Genomic DNA, 23822 nt, shown 5'->3' with positions numbered 1-23822 from the left:
AAAAAATGTGCGAAAGATAATGTGAACAGGTAATTACAAAAGGGTGTGACAAGGGCTATACAGAGAGGCTGCCTAAGGGAAGGAAGGCGTGGGATTAGCCCTATAAGGAAATCTAGAGATGCTGGTGACATTTCTGTGCCTCGAAGCACAAGAAATTTGCCAGATAGACATGGAAGGGCCTTCAGAGCAGAGAAGGGTGTGTGCGAGAGGTACCGAGGTGTGCGTGTGCGTGTGCGTGTGTGTGTGTGTGTGTGTGTGTGTGTGTGGCTGCACTGGCAGGAGACGAGGCCAAGAGCAGAGGCAGGGCCTGTCCTGGTTGGAGGAGCATTGCATTTGATTCTGTAAGTCCAAAGTGAGCCAAAGCAAGGTTTAAGCAAGTGGAGAGCCGACCTGATGTTTTATAAAAACCACAGCATGATCCCAGTTAGGAAGGGGCGACCCCCCTGTTAAGCGTCCAGCACTCTCCCAGTGAGATCTCCCCAGCCCGGGAGCCGAAAGCTTAGCCCTGAGCTTTGAGTAACAAGCAGCCAACCTCACATCCTTAAAAGGAGCGTCATAGCCAAATTGTGAGGGGACCACGGCCGTCCTAGGACCTGTCCAAGGACTCTCCAAGTTGCAGAAATTGGAAAGGAAGAATGAGAATGAAACAGTGTCAGCCAGAGCATCATCTCTGCCCATTGTGGAGAGCATCGTGGAGCAGGTGGCTCTGTGCGTAGGGAAGCTGTATCGCAGGAGGTCATGGCTGGGCTGAGAGGATGTAGCAGGTAGAGACACAACCAAGATCTTGAAGAGAAATTTGATAATGGCCAACGCTGACTGATAGTTTTAGGAATTCCCTGGGAACTGCTGTGAGGTAAATAATTAATTTGCCGGGTGTAAGACTTAGCGTCAGAGGAAGAGTGTGACCCTGAAGAAGAAGGACTGGGAACAGCTGTGCTCAAATGCTATATTAAAGCCGACAGAAATCCCCCTCCCAGTGCCAGAGAGAACTCCCGGAATGCCCAAAAAAGTTAGATCAACTTATGGTTTCTAAAACATTATTATTTGAATACTCTAAAGAAAAAAATATCTCAAGTACGAAGCGCCAGAAATGCAAAATATGAATATTTCCCATAGACATGTTTACTGTTGTCATCACCACCACCCTCATCGATACTTTCGCAATCAAGTTATAATTTTTTAATTTGTCAGATTCTCCCTGCCATGAAGAACTTCCGGGTCTAATCATGTTGATGTGATTTCGATGCCTAGCTTGCCACCAGGCTCATTCTAAAGTGATACCGCCCTTCACATCCGGGAGACTGAAGCCACAGGCCTATATGTAGTAAAATGTGCCAAAGCAATTGATCAGTCATTTGTCACAAGTAACTCGATAGGAATTGTAGCATTAAAGTCCATTGCGCAAGGAGCTCATGGCAACTCGAATGGGGAATGCCTGGCTCGCGGTAGGCACACGACATCACAGCTAAGTGAACTGTGCAGCTGGCAGCAACGATCCTGACGGGGAAGGGCAGCCATTTCCGTCGCGCTGTGCTCATCACATTGCCTTTTCCTCTCACTCTACTGCTCTGTATTGTACCTGCTTCTTTCTTCCTTGTCTCCTCCAGCAAACTGTAAGCAACTGGAGGGCAGGGATGGAGTTGTATCCATTTCAAAGCAGACCTAACCATTTCTACTCAGGGGACCTAAAACACAGAACTTCTCAAATTCAAACATGCGTTAGAGTCATCAGAGAAATTCCTGCCAACCCACAGGCCTTCTGCATCAAACCATATGGGGTCCAGCCTGAGAGTCTGCATTTTAACAAGCGGCCCTCCCCCTTTGGTGATTCTGACTCAGGTGGTCAGGGAACTCACCCAGAGAACACTTCTCAGTCAACAGGCCCAGGGTGTAAGCCAGGGGCGCGAGATAGCCAGGATTTCCCCACTTCTGCATCTACTAGCCAGAAGGCAGACAGGCACAAGTTCCTTCAGTTCTTTGTGCCTTAGTTTCCTCAGCGATAAAATAGGGATGAATAGAAATTTGTAGAAACAGAAAGCAGGCAGTGATTGCTAGAGGCTAGGGAAGGAGAACTGGGGAGTTGTTGTTTAATAGAAACTGACCAGGTTTTACCTTTGCAAGATGAAAAGGTTCTAGAAATTGATTACACAACAATGTGAATATGCTTAATACTACTGAACTGCACACTTACAAATGGTCGAAATGGTAAATTTTAGGTTATGTTTTTACCACAATTAAAAAGAAATAGAAAAAAATATATATTGTCAATGGGGATGGGTAATAGGATCTACCTCACACTGTCGGTACAAGCATTACATGAAATAATATACGTCCAGTGCTAGGCTAGCAACTGCTCAAAAAATTGTAGCTATTATTATTGTTCTAGTCATGGTTCTTAAGGCCTTTAACCATGAGTGAGTTACTGTTTAAACCAAATGGCAGTCTGAATCTCCATGCTGATGGAAGTCCCTTTACTTTGCAAATGGCATGTGTGCCACTTTCTCAGGAATGCACGGGACTGTGAAACTGAAACTCGCCTGTAACCGTTTATTAAGGAATGTCTCCAGCCCTCCCTACAGATCCAAGCAGCTTTTGACAATCTGCATTTTTCTAAATCCTGACCAACAGCCCATTCACATTTCACAGGTAGATCCATGTTAAAAAAAAAAAAAAAAAAAAAAAAAAAAAAAAACCAACCCATATTGTTGGTTGATATGTGAGAAAGCAGGGGAATATTCGTGGTGGGCGTCTAATTCTGAATTTGCTGAGATGAAGGGAACAAAGAATAAAAATGTTAGATTTTGTTTTCCAGCTTAAGCTTCATAAAGAAAGTTAAGCAAAATCTGCCACTGTAGAGAAAGACATGGTGTTTTCTGTCTTAAAACACTACGTGGGCTATTCTGCCTCTTTGATATGCATGTGGGACCAGGGGCAGATTTCAGGAACGTGGCATAGACCCATAGCCGTCGTTTTGATTCTCTGTGCGTTGTGTTACGTTCATGTGCATCTATGCTAATGTCATCTCGCCGGCCTATTCTTTCAGCCTTGGCAGGACAGATGTGCTGTTTTACAGGCCGTAATCCACTCGGTGGGCAGGTACCCAGGAGGCCTTTGGTCTTCATCATTTACTCCAATAAGGAAACTAGACTATTGCCTTGTAAAACAGCGTGAGACTCACACCCTGATCTCGCGTCTCATGCTAACGCACAGCACATCCTTGGAACTTCTACCAAATTCATAAAATTCATCCTAGTCACAGAGCAGACCAAAATTAGCTCTAGGCTGAATGAAATAAGTCACAGGCCAATCTGGGGGTATAAATGGAAAAATAAGAGGGTAAGAGATGACGGATTTTAGTCCACGCAGGTGTTCCTATGAATCAGATTTATCATTTCAAGGCTGGGAAGCGTAAGCAATACACCATGCGTCACTTCACTATTAGGATGCTTTCTGAGAAATTCGTCATTAGGCTCTTCCATTGTTGTGCGAATACCATTGAGAGCACTTACACAAACCTACATGGTATGGCCCACTACACCCCTAGGCTGTGTGGTAGAGCCTACAAACCTGTCCAGCATATTACTGTGCTGCATACTGTAGGCGATTGTAATGTGGCTGCACTATGGTATTACAATGGCTATGACATCACTAGGCGACAGGAATTTTTCAGCTTCATTACAATCTTAGGGCACCACTGTCATATATGTGGCCCTGGTCATTGACTGAAACATTGTGGTGCATGGCAGTCCTGGCGAAAATTCTAATCCTGGTGGCTTTTAAGCCTCTCTGTTGATTGAAAGATAAATTCTGAAATTGCTGCTAAGGATTCCCTGCCAATTTTACTTTACCTCCATCCTATGTAGAACGCGGTGTTATTGTGGGAGATGAAGGTCTCTAGAGAGCCCAGGAGACCTGTCCAGGAAGCATAAAGACAGCATTGACGGTTGACAGGTAGTACTTGTGAAATCCAGAAGTAGATGGCAATATATGCCATCACTCAGCTAGGACTGATTTTCTAGTCCACTTCCAGGTCTCAAAAGATCATCTGCTTTCTACTCACACCACATCCTTGCCATGAATATAGATGAAGAGTTTTGATGGCAAACAGCAAAAAGAAGTGACTAAAAGAACACAAATATCCAAACATTAACTTACAATCTGGGCATGCTACCTTCTGTCCATTAAGTTTTTCTTTTTCTGAAGAACCATCTTGTTAATTGGGGAGTCTGTGATGAAGGCTTGAAGTTCTGAGATCCAAGTATTAGCCCCTGATCTAACATTTCACTAATCATCTTCACCTGTTTCCTCATCTAGAACAGGGCCTAGATCACATGATGCATTCAATAAGCATTTCCAGAAGGTTTAAACAAAAGAATCTGTAAAATGGGGATAAATCAGATCTCAGAGATTCTTTCCAGTCTTGCCATTCAACAGACCTGTGATCTTTTGGTTTCAGGCTCATGTCCCTTGTCAGTCTAATCCTGTCCTTCAAATGTCTGCCAACAGAGGAATCTCTTTTTACTCAGAATAATCCTACGTTGCATATTCTCATCCCCTGGTAGTGTTACCCCTCAATTATGTTATAGCAAGAAGCAACTTAACCTGATCCTACATTTATTCTTCAAACAGTATTCCGTTGTTAGAGCATTTTACTCTTTTTAAAGTTCTATACAATATTTCAAAACCTATAAGGAAATATTTACCTTTTCCTTCACAGTTGTTTCCTGCTTGATTTCAAGAGTTAAATGAACAGTTTCCAAGACCTTGGGTCTGATGTTTTTCCACTCCATTAAAATGCTACAAGATTTTTTTTTTCCTCTTTAGAAGGGGGGCGGGGAGGTTGAATCTTTCCCCTGTAATTTTCTTTGGCTTTCTCAAAAGTTGGGTTGGAAAGTCAGTATAATTCAGGTGGAATCTGAAATGTTCTTGTGCCTTAAAGAAGCCTATAATTTCCAAGCTTTCTCTCAGGAAGTTTGCATTCTCTGTTTTCCAGGGAGCCTTTACTTTCCGAGGGAGTATGATCGACATGCCATTACTGAAGCAGGCCCAGAACATTGTTACGCTTGCCACATCCATCAGGGAAAAATGATCTGCTAAATCAAGCTCTCCTCAGGTGGGCCGAGCATATACAGTGGGTTTCTTAAAGACAGACCATAATACTCAAGGCAACTTGTTAGGATGCCAGATTGGAACCTTTCCCCACTTACAGTTCATGTTAATCACAGTTTCTCGTGGTGGTCGTTATCTCACTGGCCAGTTATTCCTCTGAAAATGAACCTTCTTCTCTTTGGTTCCAAGCTTATGATTTTATTGTTCATTAATGTGACATGGCTATGGACTCATTATCTCACACGGAGATAAAATAGTAGGGAAAGGTGGGCTGGAAGGGGAAGTTAGGCCTTTAATGAAACGGGTCTTTCCCAAATAGGTGTACTCCCTTCACCCTTCTCACCTTAGATGCTTCCCCTGGTGTTCATGTGTCACTTGACCCCGTAAATAATTTGAAGACGGGCCAGGCTTTTAAAAAAATAACAACTGAAGGAAGGGGTTGTGTTCATTTCACTAGAAATCTGATTAAAAAACAAAACAAAACAAAACAAAACAAAAACCACACAACAGAGATGGCATAGAAAAGTTGATTTATCATCTTGGTTTCTATAGATGTATTTCTATTCTCTAAAAATACATCTTCAGAACTGACGACTGTTAACCTCCATCCCCCCCCAAAATGAAACATCCGTAATCCTTGAACCACTAGGCCGTGACTAAGAAAGCCCAAATACTTCGGGTCAGCAGTTGCCAGCAATTAAAAAATAAATGCGAAGAAACACAGGACCATCTATCCATCCCCTTTATTTCCCATTTAACTGTTTGCCATTGAGGCCATTTCCCCTGTAAATGTACGGCCGGGACAGGCCCCTCAGCAATAAACTTGTAGCCTCCGCGAGGACACAATGCACCGAGCTGGTGCACATGGTGCCCCGCGAGATTTGCATCACATTAGAGATGCGGCTGCGGGTCAGATGGGTGGTGTGGTTAACGGGCTTAGGAAAGCTGTTTTGAAGAGGTTAACCCAGCTTGTAGGAAGGGTAAATAAACATAACAACCGGCCATTCTTCCCCATTCAGCGTGTGCTCTTATATTGAAGGCTAAAGGGTATTGAAGCCGCGGAGGATCAACTTGTGTTTGCCAGAGGACGCCAATGAAATTTGAAACACCAACAATCAGAGATTTTGTTTCTGCTCCTCATTAAATCATGAGCTTTTGTGCCGAGACTCTGGCGACTGTTCTTTAAGAAATTAACAGAATGGGACGTTTTAAACTCTACACCAACCTTTTCATGACCTACACAGCGGCAAGGCTGCCACTCTTAGACAAACACCGCGGGGAAGGCTGTTCTGTTTATTTAAATGTGTAAATAGAAAACAGTTTGTGTTTTTTTTTATTTTCATTTTTCACCTCCTCCTCTGTCCTTTTTATTTCCTACGTGGCCCCTAGTGTGTACCCCAACCAGGGGTCTGCTTTTCCTCTACCTCTTCCATTCCAACCGGAAGCCCAGAGAGGAGTAGAATTGGAGGTTATACTCAAGGAAAGGCACCATGGAACCAAAGCAGAGTGGGGAGGCCCGCATGTTATCCTGCCACCCCCGCCCACCAGTGCTCAGCGGGAAGGGGCACACAGCTTTGCTTGGGACACCCGAGGAACCCGACCCAGCAGGACGGTTCTGTGGAAACACGTTCTTGAGAAACCAACTAATATCCCCAAGCATAGGATCCTCGAAGTCAGCTCTTAAACCAAGGAGGTGTGTGCCTGGCGGTCCTGGCCTGCCCCTCCAACCACTCATGAGAGCACCGTCAGCTTCACCGTGGTCCTCTGTGACACTGAGAGAGAGCAGGACAAGAAGAGGGGAGATGACCCTCTCCGCAGGCAAGAGGGCCGTGAGGAGAAAGAGGGCCTCCAGCCTCACTGGCTCCAGGACTGCGGACAGGAGCAGCGGGCGGCAGTTCCAGGAGGAGCAGTCCCCACCCCACCTTGTTGTTGCAGTTCTAGGAAGGGTAAACAAACAACAGCCGGCCATTCTTAATGGGCTTGTAGCCGGTGTGCACAAGGGTAACCCAGGACTATAGGTGTCCACACCGTCAAACCCCTCTGCTCAGAGCACAGACACAGGACTGCTCAGAAGGCAAAGGCCCCCTCTCATTCTAACCTGTCATTGTCTCACACACACACACACACATACACACACCCCTACCCCTCAGGGCGCTAACACCGTAGGCAGGTCTGGTCTTAAGCAAAAGAGGAAAATAAAACCTTCCTTTATACTTCCCCCACAGGCAACCCTCCTCTCCAACCCACCTGCCCTTCCCATCCTCTGTGCTGGTCCAGATGACCCCACCAGGCTCTGACAGGATGAGAGCGCAAGATGTGCTAGTGTCCACTCCAGTTACACAGCAACCCCCAAACCCTACAGGGCGCCTCCTCATGCCAGGAGCTCCCTGAGAGCTGAGCCCTCCCTGTGAGGAACCTCAGATGCGGGGGGTGAAGGCCTTTGGATCTTGGGAAAAGCAGTCCCCTCAGCAGGGTCTCCACACCCATCACCAACAGGCCCACGGGTTCCTCGGCCCTCGGCCATGTTGGAACAGTCACCACACCCTTCATCTCAAGCTGCACTTTGTTCAAACAAAGCCACCTTGCTCTCTAAGTCTCCCCAAGCTTCAAACCCATCATCTTCCTTATAACCCCCTGGTCCTGGTGATGGTAGGGGTCATGAGACAGGAACCCACGAGAGCAAAAAATCTAGACCAAGGGCCCACTCTGAGCAGAGACGAAGGAGGGCTCTGGAAAGGGTTGGTGGGAGTCATACCTGTTGTGCCTCATTCCTTGAAGCATAAAAACTTCAGGACAAGGAGCTGCTGGCAGATAAGGTCTCCCCTCTGTTTTCTCACCTGCATCTCTTTGGGGGGTGAGGCACAGGTATCCCAGGGAGCGAGGAACTGGGTGAACAGATCCCACCTAACATGATAGCAGTGCCAACCTCGAGAACCCCTCTGTGCTAGGCATGGACCCCAGAAAGAGGACTTTGCAGTCAATCTGATCATTTTACATTTCAAAAGAAGATACCTGTTTTTATATTTTGTGTAGCTCGTCACAAACCGCTTTGCCATATCACCCCCCTGTTATTAATTCGTGGGGCCTAAATTATGGGCAACACTATTAAAACATTATCAGAACTAATGAGAAACAATTACTTAGAAAATGAGCCCGGACAAGATTGAGTTGAGAACATCAGTGGTGATCACCGTAGATTAGTTTAATAAATCATCAGGTGCAAAGCAAGACTGACTGTATGTGTGCAAAGCCCTGTCACGGGAAAATGAAATTGAGACTTTTTTTGCATAATTTTTTCATTAATCTCAATAGGACCCGTGTGGTGTAGATTGTTTTATTCCCCTAATACCTTGCCTGAGGGGGGTGCCCAATAATGTCTTCATTGTTTTACTGTGGTCTTAATGACACTCGGTGACAACCTCATTTTAATGTATAGAGGATTATATCAATACAATCATGTTTTATTGAAATGACGAGGGACACTCTGGCGGAGTCGGGCAGCGTCCCGAAGCACAAGTTGGGAAGTTTCCCGGGCATCCGGGAGCCGGTCCTTTCAGATCTGCAAAGTGTTCAACCGCTGGCTGCCCTTCTGGCTGGTCCTGGGGACCGGCTGGGAAAAGTGTCCTCCAGAACGAAAGACTTTCCCACCTCCGATTTGAATTTCAAAGGAACTCGTTTTCTGGCATATTTTGCTAGGTAAATGGGAAAAGACCATGTAGGGTTGTTGCCCCCTTTACTAAAATACACGCGCAATTATTATCATTCACACCTTTGCCCCCAATCGTTCTGCCGGCTGGAAAAACGGATTTTCTTTGGGAACTTTGAATTGCTAACGACATCTTAAGGAGTGAAATAAAAGAATACGCACTTTTTTTTTTTTTTAACTTGAAGAACATTCTACTTTTATGGTTTCCATTTATCTTGGAAAGCTAAATGTCTTGCGTTTATATTTTATTTTTACCTCTAGTTCTTGGAAGACAAGCGATCGGTGGTACAAAAGAGGCTCTGTGATCAGCAGCATCTCGTGCACATTGACACCGGCGAGGGCCCCCAGCCCGGCAGTCACCGCGGAGCCGAGCGCGGGCCCCAGACTCGGGGCACCTCCCCCCCCCCCGCCACCCGAGAGGTTTTCACACGCGATTTAGGGGGAACGTAATCAGTGGAATTCAACATTTAAATGTTAAAACCTTAGTTATTCTCTCCGGCTTTATTTTAAATCGGGGTGAGCGTAGGAAGGGGGTTCAGGCGACGCACAAAATGGAAAGTAAATTCCTTTCCAACACCTAACGGTGCCCAAATATTGCGCGGCGGGGTCGGGCGGCTTTGTGCCGCTCTGTGACGGGCGGGTTTTGTTGTTGGGAGTTTGTTTACATCCCGGCAATCATTTGGCAGCATAGTTCCTCCCGAATCCGTGAGAAATGCCAGCGACACGAAGCAAGGGACCGACATCCTCGTTAGCGCCTTTTGTGCCGATCAAACCCCGTTTCAGCTCAGAGGGCTGACGTCCACGGGATCTTTTTTTTCTTTTTCTTTTTTTAATTTTGCGAAATTTTTTTAAATGTGTTGCTCGCGCCCTAACTTTATTTTAGGTGGGTTTTTTTTTGTTTGTTTGTTTTTGTTTTTTTATTTTTCTTTTCTATTGGAAGTTCTGTTGCTACTTCCGACGGGCAGGGCCCGGCGAGCCCGGTCTAAGGACCTGCATCTGCGGCCGCCGCCCGCGCCACGGGGCCCGAGCCGGGAGCGCGGGGAGCGGGGCGCCCGCAGGCACCGCCCTCGGTGGCCGCCCAGCGCGGCGGCCGTCGGGGCGGAGGGAGGGGGTGCGGGCCGGGGAGCCGGGGAGCCGGGGAGCCGGGGAGCCGGGGAGCCGGGGAGCCGGGGAGCCGGTGGCCGGGGCCGTGCCCACCGTGGGCCGCCCGGAGCCCGCGAGCCCGGCGCGCAGCCCCGCGGTAACGCTGGCAGATCAAAGGCTGCCCGGTGTCCCCGCGGAGTCCGGGACCATCCCGCGCCTTTGTGCGCTGTTGCTAGGAGCCCGAGGAACGAAGAGAAAGTGTCAGGAGCATGTTAATCAGACTCGTTACAGTGTAACAATACCGTCCCCCTCGGGTCCTCCAGGCCCCCGACACCCCGGGCGCACAGGCCCGACACCTGCGCGGGGCCCCCGAGTCCCTCCGTCCCCACGTCTGCGCCCAGGCCAGGCGCCCGGACCCGGACCTGCGGTCCTGCCAGCGGCGAGCGCGTGTCCCGGGTCCCGGCCTCATGGACCCGAGCCCGGCGCCCCGAACCTGTCCAGCCCCGAGCGGGATCCACGGGGTCCGTGGCCCGAGGGACTCGCGGAAGATCCGGGCTCCCTTGCTTTGCACTCATTAAGTTGAAATGCACCTTAGTCAAACAAACACGGTATTAGAATGAACAGGAAAAATGGACATTCCATTTCAGAGAGCTTTTGGTGGAGAGTTTTTTTCAAAAAAAAAACTCCAAAATCAACTTTGCAGATTTTCCTGTTCTATTACTAAAGTATATATAGAGTATATACTTCAGTAATAATCCCGAGGGGCGGGGGTGGGGGGTGAGGGGGGCGGCAGGTTTGATGATGTCTTTCTTAAACCGCCTTGCTGAAAGTCAAGATTTCACTGAACTTTTGGGGGAGAGAATCAATTCATTCGTGTATTCACTCCACAAACATCTGTTGAGCCTGTCTGGGTGCCAGGCAGCTAGTCTAGAAGTCTAGGACTGGTTCCAGATGTACTTTTTGTTTAGTATATTTTTATTTTCTTGTCAACAATTACTTTATTTTTATTGTTGACACTATTCGGAGGCCCTTTTAAAATTAAGATGCTCCCGTGGGAAGTCTCTCGGGAGGAGCGAAGGTGTAAAAACACTGTCAGATGCCAACACCCAGATCCTGTCAGCACCCCCTCGGCCACAGCCGCGCGATAATAACATAGAGGTCGAATTAACTATTTAAAACCTTGGGAAACTATTATACACACCGTGGGCTTTAAACACTAGCCACTCTTTCCACCTATTTCATCTCCTTCTCGGCTCTTCTTCTGGCCCCTGGGAGCTCAGGCCTGAAGCCAGGGTCCGTCCTGCCGGGGGTCTGAGGAGTGAAGTCAGCCCTGGGTGTTTGTCAACAGCCTGTCAGCCTTGCAGAGGGAACAGACACGTCAGGGCGGCCCCTTCTCCCCTTGGCCTCACAAAGGGGGCTGCAAAGCTGTGCTTGGCCTCGGGGCAGAATGTGGTCACTGTGAGATGCTTCTCAGATAGGAGCTCTTGTTCAGGCAACAACCCATTCAGAAAGGGCAGAGGGAGCCACACTTTCCCGGGTGTAACTGCTGAACCTTAAATCAAAGACAGAGCTTTCTATTACCATATAGAGTAGAAAATCCACTCCCCAGTCACCTGTGCCTACCTAATGGGGCAGGGGTGGGAGTGGAGGAATCCTGTAGCTACGTGAGACTTCTCCACTGATCAAAATCAATTTCTCTCTCGTACTGTGTGTGCAGCATGCAAACATATAGAAAGCTGGACCCGGTCCCAGCGATTAGTCTCAACCCTGGGAGGAACTTTGGAGCTCGCCTTCCTTACAGGGATAAGAGAGTGGATATACCGAAAACTCCAGCTTATGGAAAAACAAGGGCGACTACACGCCAGCCATCCTGTGACGCTAAAATGTCTAGCTGGAGGCCGAAGCCGGTTTGGCTCAGTGGTAGAGCGTCAGTCTGCGGACTGAAAGGTCCCAGGTTCGATTCCGGTCAAGGGCATGTACCTTGGTTGCGGGCACATCCCCAGTAGGGGGTGTGCAAGAGGCAGCTGGTCGATGTTTCTCTCTCATTGACGTTTCTGGCTCTCTGTCTCTCTCCCTTCCTCTCTGTGAAAAATCAATAAAATATATTTAAAAAAATATATATATCTAGCTGGAGGAGAGGAACGCAGTGAAAAGGAACCAGATGTTTTTGTCCACGTAACGCCAGAGCGCTGGCTTGTCTGGGTTTGGTTTTGTTGTGAAATAATGAATCAGATTGCCTTGGTTGTTCAGACACAGCAAAGGAGCCGAGAGGAAAATGAGCGTTCCATTTCAGATAGCTTTGTGCTGCGGAGTTCCTTCAGAAGACTGTGCACTCTAAGTTTCTGGCTAAACTTTTTTTTTTTTTTTTTTAACGGGCTCTTTGAGTTCCATGGAAGGAAGACCATTAAAAAAAAAAAAAAATGAACTTCTGGCTTAGGTTCCCTGGGAAAACTGTGTTAATACCTGAACTCCCAGATGAGGAAAGGAGCTCGTCGTGGGGAGTTCGAATGACCGCATTCCCGCAGCAGCTCCCAGGGCGGCGGGGCTCTGCGCAAACGCCTCGTCTCTTCCCGTGTGTGCAGGCGCTCTGGCCACCAGGAGCCCGCCAGCGTTTCCACACCAGCAACACGCTGCCTCTCGAGGGGCCTGGGCCACCATGCAGCCAGGCACCGCCTGGCTCCTTCCTACCAGCCGTAAGCAGCCCCTCCCTCTCCAACAAGCCCAACAAACTCCTGGCCGTTCTTCAAGGCACAACCGGAAGGCCACCTCTGTGAGGCCTCCCCGGCTCCCCAGAGACAACGTCCTGGTCCTCCCCAAGCCCGTCCTCCTGTTACGTTGGGTCGGATCTCTGTGGCAGCACTTCTTCTGTGTGGTTCCCCACCCCCACCCCCACCCCCAAAAGAGTGTGGATGGTCTGAATACGGGGCACTGCCCTGCATCTCTGGACCCCTCCTCTCCTGCTCATCTCTCACCCCCAGCAAGAGCTCCATCCAAGTGTTCATTAGAATTAGGGACCGAGGCTCTCCTCCACCAGACACGTCGGTTTTGATCCTGGCTGTACAATTAACGGGTTGTGCTACGTTCATACGGGTCATTTATTCTCTCTGAGCATCAGTTTCTTCAACTATAAGGAGAAAATTGCCTAACAAAGAGTTGCAATGTTAAGGTGGTGGGCAGAGAAATTTACCCAGTCTGCCCCCCTCTCCCCCCCCCAGACCCCCCCTCCCGAGCCCCACTTTCCAGCTGGGGTGGGCCTCTGCCTGGGCCAATGACAACGGCCTTGTCCAAGGTCTCGCCCTTCCCAGGGCAGCCTGCATCTGGCGAATGTTATGTTATGTATATTTTATCAGTTTTAAAAAAGAATCTTTAAGAAAGAATTGATGTCAAGGGAAGATAGGTGAAATCCATAAATAAATAAGTATATTGCTTTGTAAAAGGCACCTAACAAAAAAAATAAAACAAAAATAAAAGGCGCCTAGCATTCATGCTTGGTGCATCGCAGGCATTCAGTGAAGGCCGAATGACTTCCATCCAGGAGCAGAACTGTGCTGCAGTCCAGGGCGGAGATCCCGCCGCAGCAAAGCTGGCTGGGAAGTGAATTTCTATTAAGTGAACTCCATTTCCTCATTCACTGTTATTGGCAGGTAAAGGAAATGTTCCCACAGGAAAACGTATTGGTGAAGCCAATCCCTGGACACGCCGGCTATGGCGGCACACGCCGACAGCTGTAGGCGTGCCAGGGGAGCTTTGTGGCTCTTTTGTGGTTGCTCAGAATCTCCTAGTCCCACTCCTGGGCCATGGAGATGTCTTTCACTAGGAAGCCGTTACCATCTTGTCCAACCACCTGCTTTTGTGGAGGACACTGAGGCCCTGGCGGGTTATGCAGTGCCGGTTGCTGGCCGAAGGGGGCTCGGTGCACATAGAGAAATACAATGTACATGTGCCTCCTGGAGTTGTGGAAATATCGACCCTTTCAGTGGACTTGCTCAAGGTCACACAGCTGTCAAAACCAAGTCTCCAGCACCAGTCTCAACCCTCAAGCACTGACCCACACAGCTCCACACCTGAGAACGCCTTACATTTACGGTTTCACATTAAGCTCCCAGCTAAGGTAGTCTGAAAGAGTTTTTTGAAACAATGAGAAAGTAGCCGAAGTCTATTTTTCAACAACTGGCTGCCTCAGGGGCAGTTGCCTGAGCAGGGTAAAGGTATTTGAATACCTGAGCTCCTCACAAGTCGAACAACTAGGCCTCCATCGCATTGCGCGGTACCTGGGCCCCTATGGGTTCCCAGGGGGAGCAGTCCCTCAGACATGCCGCAGGTTGCCCGCTGGAGCCTGGACTGAATGGCTGGAGGATGCCGTGGGCGGTCTAAGGAAAGGAGTCCCACCCAGTGGAAGGATGAAGGACCTAGATCTCAAGGACCAAGGGTGCACTCACCAAGCTGGGCCTCCTCTCAGCTCTGGCCCCACTCATGTGGCCCCATCCTCCATGGCCTTCATCGTTCTACGTATTACTGCTCATTCACTCTCCTCCCTCTGTCTCCTGGAGTCTGCTCCACTTCCCTTCTCCTGTTTCTTGTTATTTTGCCTTCCTCCCTCTCCTCACAATTCCAAAAGCAAAATGAACCAATATAGGAAAGAAACTTTTCATAAAATTCTGTAGTTTTCCCCTCCTCTGATATTTATATTCCAACACCCCACACCCCTACACCCTCATTTCGTGTCCATGTTTTGGAAGTAAGTCTAGTGTCTCAGGCTGTTTCCAGGGTGTTCCATAGTCCATTGACCGTGAACTTGGCACGGAAGTCTATCAGCCCGTTTTACTGCACCGAGCCCGCGTGCAGAGGACGGCTCATGTTGTACTTTGGGATCAAAGTAGAAATGCCAATGAGGCTGCTAATTATTCAGAAAATTAAATGTTGCTGTCAACGCTGCTATTCTGAATGCCCTGCATTTGATCGTGCTGTTCGAATGTGGAGCCAAAACTCGGATTCTGTTTAAGTGATAAAGAAGATGAGGATCTTCAAATTGGTGTTGGTTCTTTATGTTTTAGTGCAAATCATTTGAGTCTGCAGCCTGAAACCTAGAATGATGCTTGTAAGTACAAAGTTTAAGGAGATAACATTTTTATTTCTATCCTGTTCTTAATCTTACTCTTTTCAGGTGTGGGGTGTGGGGAGGATAATACCAGAAAGGTAATAATAAAGGATTATTTTCAAAACCAGATATTTCCAAATTGTGACAAAGATACCATTTCAGATTATGGAGGATATGACCCCCTCCCCCTTCCCCCCCTCCCAAAAAACCCTTGTTTACAACCAGGCTTCATAAATAATAATAATAATAAACTTTTAAAAAGTGTCATTTTTGTGTCATCTAAGGAATTTTAAATTGTGAAATATACTTATGAGACTATTTAAGGTAAATAATCTCCAAAGAAGTAGCAAATGAGCGGGCCACAAGTTTGCACGCACTGCCTCTGAAAATGAGAACATTTAAAAAGGTTCGTTCACATGGCGCCATTGCTCTTCTCCCCTCCTTCTCCGGGAGCATGTGTGTTAGATTAGGACTCAGAAGAGAGAGCATGTTTTCATAGCCTCCGGTGCTGCATTTATAAAAATCGCGATGATTGTAGGACTGCACCTTCCTTTTTTTAATTTCCAGAACTTGTCCCCTTTTACTCTTTTATTTTCTTTCCACAAAACAAAGGCGGAGGAGCCCCTTTAAGGAATTTTATACATTCCCACAGAGTCCCAGTTTGCTGACCTCCAGGCCACGGAGTAAAACCTCTCTTTTAAGTCAAGCATTCCCCGTTGGGAAGCGCTCCAGCTTGTTCTTTTTATGAGGAATTTTAACTGCTGGGCTTAATTTAATTATTGTATTTTGTACATAACTCCCAGAAGCCCCCAGGGCAGGAGCTTGACTTTTTCAAAACTTTCCAATGAATATCTTTAGGATTGCACACTTCTGATGATGATGTTACTTCTTTCTCTTGTATTTCTAATCTAAACACCAAGCATGGGTCTTTCTGTCTCCCAGTGTATTCATGGAGAAGTTAGAAACCTCAGCATCTCTTTGCCACAGATAATCTTACTGGGTCGATGCAGGATATAGCGGTTGGAGTCCTTAGCGCAGACGCCTAGGTTTCATAACAACAAAATAAAAACCATCTCCAGTTTAGTTACTTTTTTTAAAATATATTTTATTGATTTTTTACAGGCAGGGAGAGAGAGGGATAGAGAGTTAGAAACATCGATGAGAGAGAATCATCGATTAGCTGCCTCTTGTACACCTCCTACTGGGGATGTGCCCGCAACCAAGGTACATGCCCTTGACCGGAATCGAACCCGGGACCTTTCAGTCTGCAGGCCAACGCTCTATCCACTGAGCCAAACTTGTTTCGGCTAATTACATTTTTAAAAGTTGGTGGTGACGAAGTCCTCAAGAAAAAGTGTTCCTAGGTAGACATGGCCTTGAAATCGCAGCGTGCTGCCTTAGGGCTACATCTGCCACCACCTCTCCCTACAGCTTCTCTGAGGTACACCCCCCACATCAGCTGCTCCTCCGGGACACCACAGAGGCTCAGGAGTGAACACACACGCATGCAGTTGTCATCCCAAGTTAACCACAGAGATTCTATATCTTCATTTCTCATCTATCTTTATCCATAAACATTTTCATTTGATTCCTTTTTATTTCCACATTGAAATCAAAAACTTTGAACACCACATCTTGACTCCCAAAGGAGAAAGATATTTGTTTTGGTAATTGACTTGAAATGTCTTTTAGAAATAATGAAATGTGGGGGCAAACATAAAATTGCCAAATTCATAAGATCTGCCCAAAGTACCTCATGGTCACTTATGAAGTTAAGTTTCGATTGAGGACTTCTGAGATCTCTGAATTTAGAAAGATGTTTTAGAGCAAAATTATCTCGGGTGAATCTGATTTTCTTAGTTACTTTGACTTAATTTTTAAAAGAATAGAAATCACCATTCTGGTGCCAAAGAAGGACTTGAGAGGTCACCTAGGCCAGTGGTCGGCAAACTCATTAGTCAACAGAGCCAAATATCAACGGTACGATTGAAATTTCTTTGGAGAGCCAAATTTTTTAAACTTAAACTTCTTCTAATGCCACGTCTTCCAAACAGACTCGCCCAGGCCTTGGTATTTTGTGGAAGAGCCACACTCAAGAGGCCAAAGAGCCGCATGTGGCTCACGAGCCACAGTTTGCCGACCATGGACCTAGGCCAAACGTTCTGAACCCGAGCTGCGTGTTAGAACTTCCTGCGCGTTAAATAAACACCAATTCCGGGGGCCCCACCGAGACGCCAAACACAAGACTTCAGTCTAACCCATCACCTTGCAGTTAAAAAGTGAAACAACCGAACAAAACCCTGGAAGATAACGTGTGGCTTATGCATGAGAAGCCTAAGGTATGGGACTATCACCCGACTTGGGAACTCCTGGCCATGCTAACCTTTACAAAGCAAACTGAAACGAGTAAGTTTCCATGGTGACGTTTTGGGCCACATCGTTGATGGGTTCCTCCCAGGTGACATGCTTTGCCAACCCCAGGAGAGTGGAACAGCCCTCGCCTTGAAATGCTTCACAATTAACTTTTAAAATAAGGTACATATGTATGGAATGGGGCCTCCCTACAAATTTCACTTAGAAGTCTGACCATCATGTGTCATGACCAATATTCTGCGAATTTATTTTTCCTACCAATCTTTAAACTATATGGGCAGAAGGCAATATTTGCCCCAGTGTCATCTGAAGAACTCAAAACACCTAGACCATAAAGCTTCCCAATGTACAGTTTTTATTTTTTATTTATTTTTTAAAAAATATATATATATTATTGATTTTATACAGAGAGGAAGGGAGAGAGATAGAGAGTTAGAAACATCAATGAGAGAGAGTCATCGATCAGCTGCCTCTTGCACAACCCCTACTGGGGATATGCCCGCAACCAAGGTACATGCTCTTGACTGGAATCGAACCCGGGTCCCTTCAGTCCCCAAGCCGACGCTCTATCCATTGAGCCAAACCGGTCTCGGCCAGTTTTTATTTTTTAAAAAGAAGGCAAAGGCCCTAGCTGGTTTTGCTCAGTGGTTAGAGTGTCGGCCTAGGGACTGAAGGGTCCCAGGTTCAATTACGGCCAAGGGCACATGCCCAGGTTTCGGGCTCAATCCCCAGTAGAGGGCATGCAGGAGGTGGTGGATCAATGATTCCCTCTCATCATAGCTCTCTCCGCCCTCTCCTTTCCTCTCTGAAATCAATAAAAAATAAATCAATAAAAAAGATAAGATATATGCTGATGGGAGATTTGACTTCGGTGACTTTCTATGATACCTCATCTGTATATTGGGTGACAATGATGAGGTGTCATAAAATTGTACAGTTGAAACTTACAGAATCTTATTAACAATTTTCACTCCAATAAATTTAAAGTTTAAGTAATAGAAGCAAAGGGATGTCCGTCAGGTAACAACGCATCCAAGTGAGTACGTGTGTGTGTGTGTGTGTGTGTCCCCCCCCCCCCCCCCCCCCCGCCCCACCATCCCAGGAAGGCAGAAGTGAGCTTAGCCTGTCTCTGAGAGGCCACGCTGAGCGAGGGCTCCTTCTGCTAAGAAACCTCAGCGGGGGAGGGGGGTAGAGGGCGGCGCAATGGGCCTTTGAGGCATTTTTGTAAACACACCCTCTCTCTGCCTCAGCACCTCCCACCTTTCCTGCTCCTCCTAACCTGCCTACTTCTCCCCTCTCCCCATTGGGGATGGCTGCTGGCAGGTCACCCAGGGAAAGAGAGAGCTCCGTCCTGTGACCTGAGGCCTGGTCCTCTCAGGCCAGAGCCTCCAGGGAGTGCGGCGAGCTTTGATCTCAGTTGTCTGCCTGGGGCTAAAAGACCGCGGGTTGGCACGCCTAGCGGATCCTAAGAAGGCCAGGACCTGAGATCACAGATGGAATTTCTTTTTTAACCAAGGGAATAAGATGCAATGATTAAAGCTGTAGTTACTATTAGACAGTAGGTTACCGTATGTTTGGTCCTACATGGAATACATTCATTCGCTCCTCCAGCAGACATTTGTTGAGCTTCTATCATGTGCCTGTAGTAAGTGGTGTCACTCTGAGTTTTTATCTCTCTGTCCTCCTCCCTTCCTCTCTCTAAGAGGGTTCCAGCAGAAGTGAAAGCAGGATGGACAGTTAAGGACTTGCCTATTCTGGTTCTCCCCCTTCCCCAATTCTTTTCTAATTAATCATCATTATCTTTTACAATAAACATGCAAATTAACCGAGACTCTAGCTCCAGGTCTGAGACCAAAAAAAAAAAAAAAAAAAGGAAGAAAAAGGAAGAAATCTAAAAGTAGTTTAGAGCTTGGTTCTCATGCAGCCATAAGAAAAAACGTTTACAAAAACTTTTTCAATTTTTTTTTTTTAACAGTGCCCTCGCTGGTTTGGCTCAGTGGATAGAGCATCAGCCTGCGGACTGAAGGGTGCCAGGTTTGATTCCAGTCAAGGCCACATGCCTGGGTTGTGGTCTCGATTCCCAGTGTTGGGCATGCAGAAGGCAGCCATTCAAAGATTCTCTCTCATCATTGATGTTTCTCTCCCTTCCTCTCTGAAATCAATAAAAATATATATTAAAAAATTTTAGTGGCCAGGAGAACTGCTAAAACAAGTAATGCACCTTTTTTTGCCCATCAAATCTATTTTTGAGGGCCAGTGGCAATGTGACGAGGTGCAATCTCAAAAAATATTTGGCAAAGTGTATCAACAGACTTAGTGTCCTTTTCTTGTACCTTTAAAAAAATACATATGTTTTTATTGATTTTTAGAGAGAGGGATGGAGAGAGAGAAATGCCGGTGATCTCCACTGGTGATCGAGCCAGCAATCCCCACTGGCGACCTCTTGGTTTCTGGGTTGACACTTAACCACTGGGCCACTCCAGCTGGGCCGGTTTTCTTGTACCTTTTAAATCTAGATCTAGGCATTTACTCTGAAGAAATTCTGTGATCCCAAATATAGAAAAAGCCTCATTCACAAACACTACTCAATTGGCAGTTGCATCCATTAAATTAGAGAGGTAGATTTAGTAAACCATGGGAAATTTACTTGATGGAACATTAGGCAGTCACTAAAGTTGGTATTTCTTAAGAAAATACACTAAATATAAAATTAAGTTCAAAAACAGTCAGCAAACTGCATTTGCAGAGTCTGGAGCTAGGCTTATTTGCTGAGTAACCTTGGTTAAGTGACTAGCTTCCCTGTGCCTCAGTTTTATTATCTGTGAAATGAGATAATAATAGTACCTATCTCATAGAATTGTTGAGACCTGAACGAGTTTAATATATAAAGAACAGTACCTGACACAGAGCAGGCCCCTGACAAAACGTTAGTTGCTATTATTATTATTACAATGTGATTTCAAAGATGTTTAAAAAAATAACAGCCCAGCCAGTGTTGCTCAGTGGTTGAGCACCAACCCAGGAACCAAGAGGTGGCTGGTTCAATTCCTGGTCAGGGCACATGCCCAGGTTGCAGGCTCAGTCTCCAGAAGGGGGCATGCAGGAGGCAACTGATCGATGATGTTCCTCTCTCATCGATGTTTTTATCTCTCTGTCCTTCTCCCTTCCTCTCTCTCTAAAACTCAATAAGAACATTTTTTTTAAATAAAGAAACATCAGCCTGACTGATGGCTCAGTTAGTTAGAGCATCATCTGGTGCACTGAAGGGTCAAAGGCTCAGTTCTCACTTGGGGCACTTACCCAGACTGCAGGCTCCATCCCGGTCAGTGTGTGTACTGGAGGGAACTGATCTATGTTGTTTCTCTCACATTGATGTTTCTCTCTCTCTCTCCTTTCATGAGGACAAATATAGAAGACGGGAGGAAGAAAGAGGGAGGGAGGGAGGGAAGAAGGAGGGAAGGAAGGAAGGAAGGAAGGAAGGAAGGAAGGAAGGAAGGGAGGGAAGAAGGGAGGGAGGGAAGAGAGAGAGAGAGAGAGAGAGAGAGCGAGCGCGCCCTAGCTGGTTTGGCTCAGTGGATATAGCGTTAGCCCACGGACTGAAGGATCCCAGGTTCGATTCCAGCCAAGGACACAAGCCTGGGTTGCAGGCTTTAACCCCAGTGGGGGGTGTGCAGGAGGCAGCCAACCAATGATTCTCTCTCATCATTGATGTTTCTATCTCTCTTTCCCTCTCCCTTCCTCTCTGAAATCGATATATATATATATATATATATATATATATATATATATATATATATATATTTTATTTTATTTTATTTTTTTTTTTTTTTAAAGAAAGAGCATCAGATGAGAAAATATGTCAAAAAGATAGCAATCACTGTGTTTGGATGACAAGACTACAATTGATTTTTTCCCCCTTCTTTTACATGTTTGTATTTCCAAAGTTTTCATTAAATATATGTCAAATTTTAAAAAATCAGGATGGAGCTAATTACAAATAGAAATCTGTGAAAACCCTGCTTCTGATCATTCGATGATGAATTACACCTACAAGACCGGGCTGGAGGGGCCCCAGCCGGTGGTTTCCATGTGAGCTCACACACCCTGCTGCCGGGCCTGGACACACAGGGCACAGCTGCCCAGGCTCCTTCTGACACGGGCCAGGCCCCTTCTCCTCCCGGGGGGCGGGGGAGGGGTGGGGGGGCCAGGGGGGAGCGGGCGCTGGCTCAGCTGTGCTGGGCAGTGGAAAGCACCCGGGATGCCCAAGAAAGGGACCTGAGTTCCCGTCCCACTCTGCCACCCCTCCCCGTGGGCTGTAGATTCTTGAAAAGAGCCTTTCCCCGTCTGTAAGGAGGGATCTCGGATGCCATCAGCAGCCTCAGGCAATCAGAAAAGCAGTCGAGGGGAATGCTGAGATACTGCCTCAGTGGTAGGGAAAATTTTCTTGAAAAATACTGCGCTCCAGCTGTCCAATCTCAGAATTCCTTCTCCGGGCGCAGGGCGGCCGCTCTGTTTACACACCTGGCCTGGTGCGGGGCGGCGGGGGCGGCTCCCTGGCCATGTGTGGGATCGTTCCTGCTCCCAGCAGCACGCTGCAGGCAAGCCTTCAAAGGAATACCAGGAGCCAAGTGTACGCTCTGTCATCACTGAATGATGCTCGCAGCTTTTCATACAACAAAAGAGGATGGGACAGCCCTGCCTCGCATGTGGGAGCCCAGTGCTCTCAATCAGCTCTGTCCCAAAAGCGCTTTCTCTCTCTCTCTCTCTCTCTCTCTCTCTCTCTCTCTCTCTCTCTCTCTCTCTTTTTAATATATTTTATTGATTTTGTACAGAGAGGAAGGGAGAGAGATAGAGAGTTAGAAACATCGATGAGAGAGAATCATCGACCAGCTGCCTCCTGCACACCCCCTACTGGGGATGTGCCCGAAACCAAGGTTCATGCCCTTGACCGGAATCGAACCCGGGACCTTTCAGTCTGCCGGCCGACGCTCTATCTACTGAGCCAAACCGGTTTCGGCCCAAAGCACTTTTTCTTAACATTAAATATTCGATTTGACGAATAGGGACAGCCAATGCCCTTGGTAAGTAAAATAGGAATAAAATGGGTGTTTGCATCTTTTAGTTCCTCATACAGCCTGATAAGGAGGGAATGAATAATCTGGTGTTATTTTTTTGTAAAAAAAAAGACATGTGACATTTAAAGAATGTCAGCATCATTTTTCTATATCTATTTTTGTGAGGTTGGAATTCAACCGCAGAGATGGAGAGTTTATTTACTTTGTTCATTCCTGACATCTAGCGTGGTGCTTGCCCTTAAAAATTATTTTCGTTGAAATGCGTCAGTTAATGGATTAATGAACAAATGAGAGATGTTCTTCTCTGTGTTGTGTTCAATGCCGGGGATTCAGGAACATGGAGTGATTCGGAGTCCACTCCTAGAAGCTCACGCAAGTGGTGGAGCCAGACACACACATAGAAAAATGACTCACATACAGACGCGATGGAGTCCTGAAATCGTGCCATTCACAGTCAGTATTCATGTCTCAGCTCTTTTCCTGGGTCAGAGTAAACATAGGGGTGTCCAACTCAATCAGAGAAGGGGCCAAAATCTAAAATCCAGCCTAAATCGCGGGCCGAATGGTTTACTGAACAGTCATAAACTGACAATGTCATAAACTGACAGCGGAGTGCAGTGATGACAGCGCGGTGCGGGCCACATTGCAAGGCCTGGCGGGCTGGATTTGGCCCGCGGGCCTTGTGTTTGACACATGTGGAGTAAAGCATTGCCCTTTCTTCAGAGCTCACGGTCCGGCCCGGAAAACAAACCTGGACCCAGACAGCACCACACAGAAAGCAGCACCGAGCTGTGTGCACAGCGGAGGAAGCTCGCTGAACCTCAATCATGGGGATCCCAGCACCCGGCCGCTCAGGTTCACAAAGCTCTGTGACCTTGGACAAGTGGCCGGCCTACCTCCCTGGGCCTCACTGTCCCGTTTGTCAAATAGGGTTTCTGAGAAGAGGAAACGAGTTAATATCTCATAAGACGCTCGGACAGTGCCAAACCCATACTCAGTCCCAAACATCAATACCCGTGAAGCAACGAACCCTTCCCTCTGTCCCCTGGATTTTAAAATCTCATGAAGCACTCTCCGGCTTTCTCTTTGCGCATGCCCGATTCTCCTTCCCAGATAGGACCTGAGACTAAATGCAACGCCAAAGCTGTGGACTCCGGTTCATAAGGGAGAAAAAAACAATATCTGTTTGGGGAACATGATGAGCAACTGGCCCGAAGAAAAAACTGCCAAGGACTGGAGACGCCTAAACGAGGATGGCAGATCCGTTCTAACAACCACTGCCTCCCATCTGGGTCAGGACAGGCATTGCTCTTCATCTCCAGCATCTTTTCTCACTGCGTCTAAATGAAGGCTCAGAACTACTTTCCGCACAGGGCCA

At 47.0% G+C, this 23822-nt stretch overlaps 2 protein-coding genes across 7 annotated transcripts in view; one reads left to right on the top strand and one right to left on the bottom strand.

Annotated features, from left to right (window-relative positions):
• Positions 1-9802, top strand: part of CLYBL (citramalyl-CoA lyase) — a 220658-nt gene extending 210856 nt beyond the window's left edge. For 3 of the 6 annotated variants that reach the window (XM_084880292.1, XM_084880296.1, XM_084880295.1), the window contains 2 exons: positions 4994-5113; positions 6129-6267. In XM_084880292.1, the coding sequence (XP_084736418.1) occupies positions 4994-5089 (96 nt within the window). In that variant the 3' untranslated portion in view covers positions 5090-5113; positions 6129-6267. Of the gene's footprint in view, positions 1-4993; positions 5114-6128; positions 6268-9076 lie in introns of those variants that run through there. The other 3 variants (XM_084880293.1, XM_084880297.1, XM_084880294.1) reach the window with 2 other exon arrangements.
• Positions 1-23822, bottom strand: part of LOC311620708 (histone-lysine N-methyltransferase SETMAR-like) — a 190090-nt gene that overhangs the window by 36155 nt on the left and 130113 nt on the right. The gene's annotated exons all lie outside the window — the stretch shown is intronic.

The sequence above is a fragment of the Pipistrellus hanaki genome (genome assembly GCF_964339955.1).
Source record: "Pipistrellus hanaki genome assembly, chromosome: 3".
Lineage (NCBI taxonomy): Eukaryota > Metazoa > Chordata > Mammalia > Chiroptera > Vespertilionidae > Pipistrellus > Pipistrellus hanaki.
This window is presented reverse-complemented; position numbering and strand designations above follow the sequence as displayed.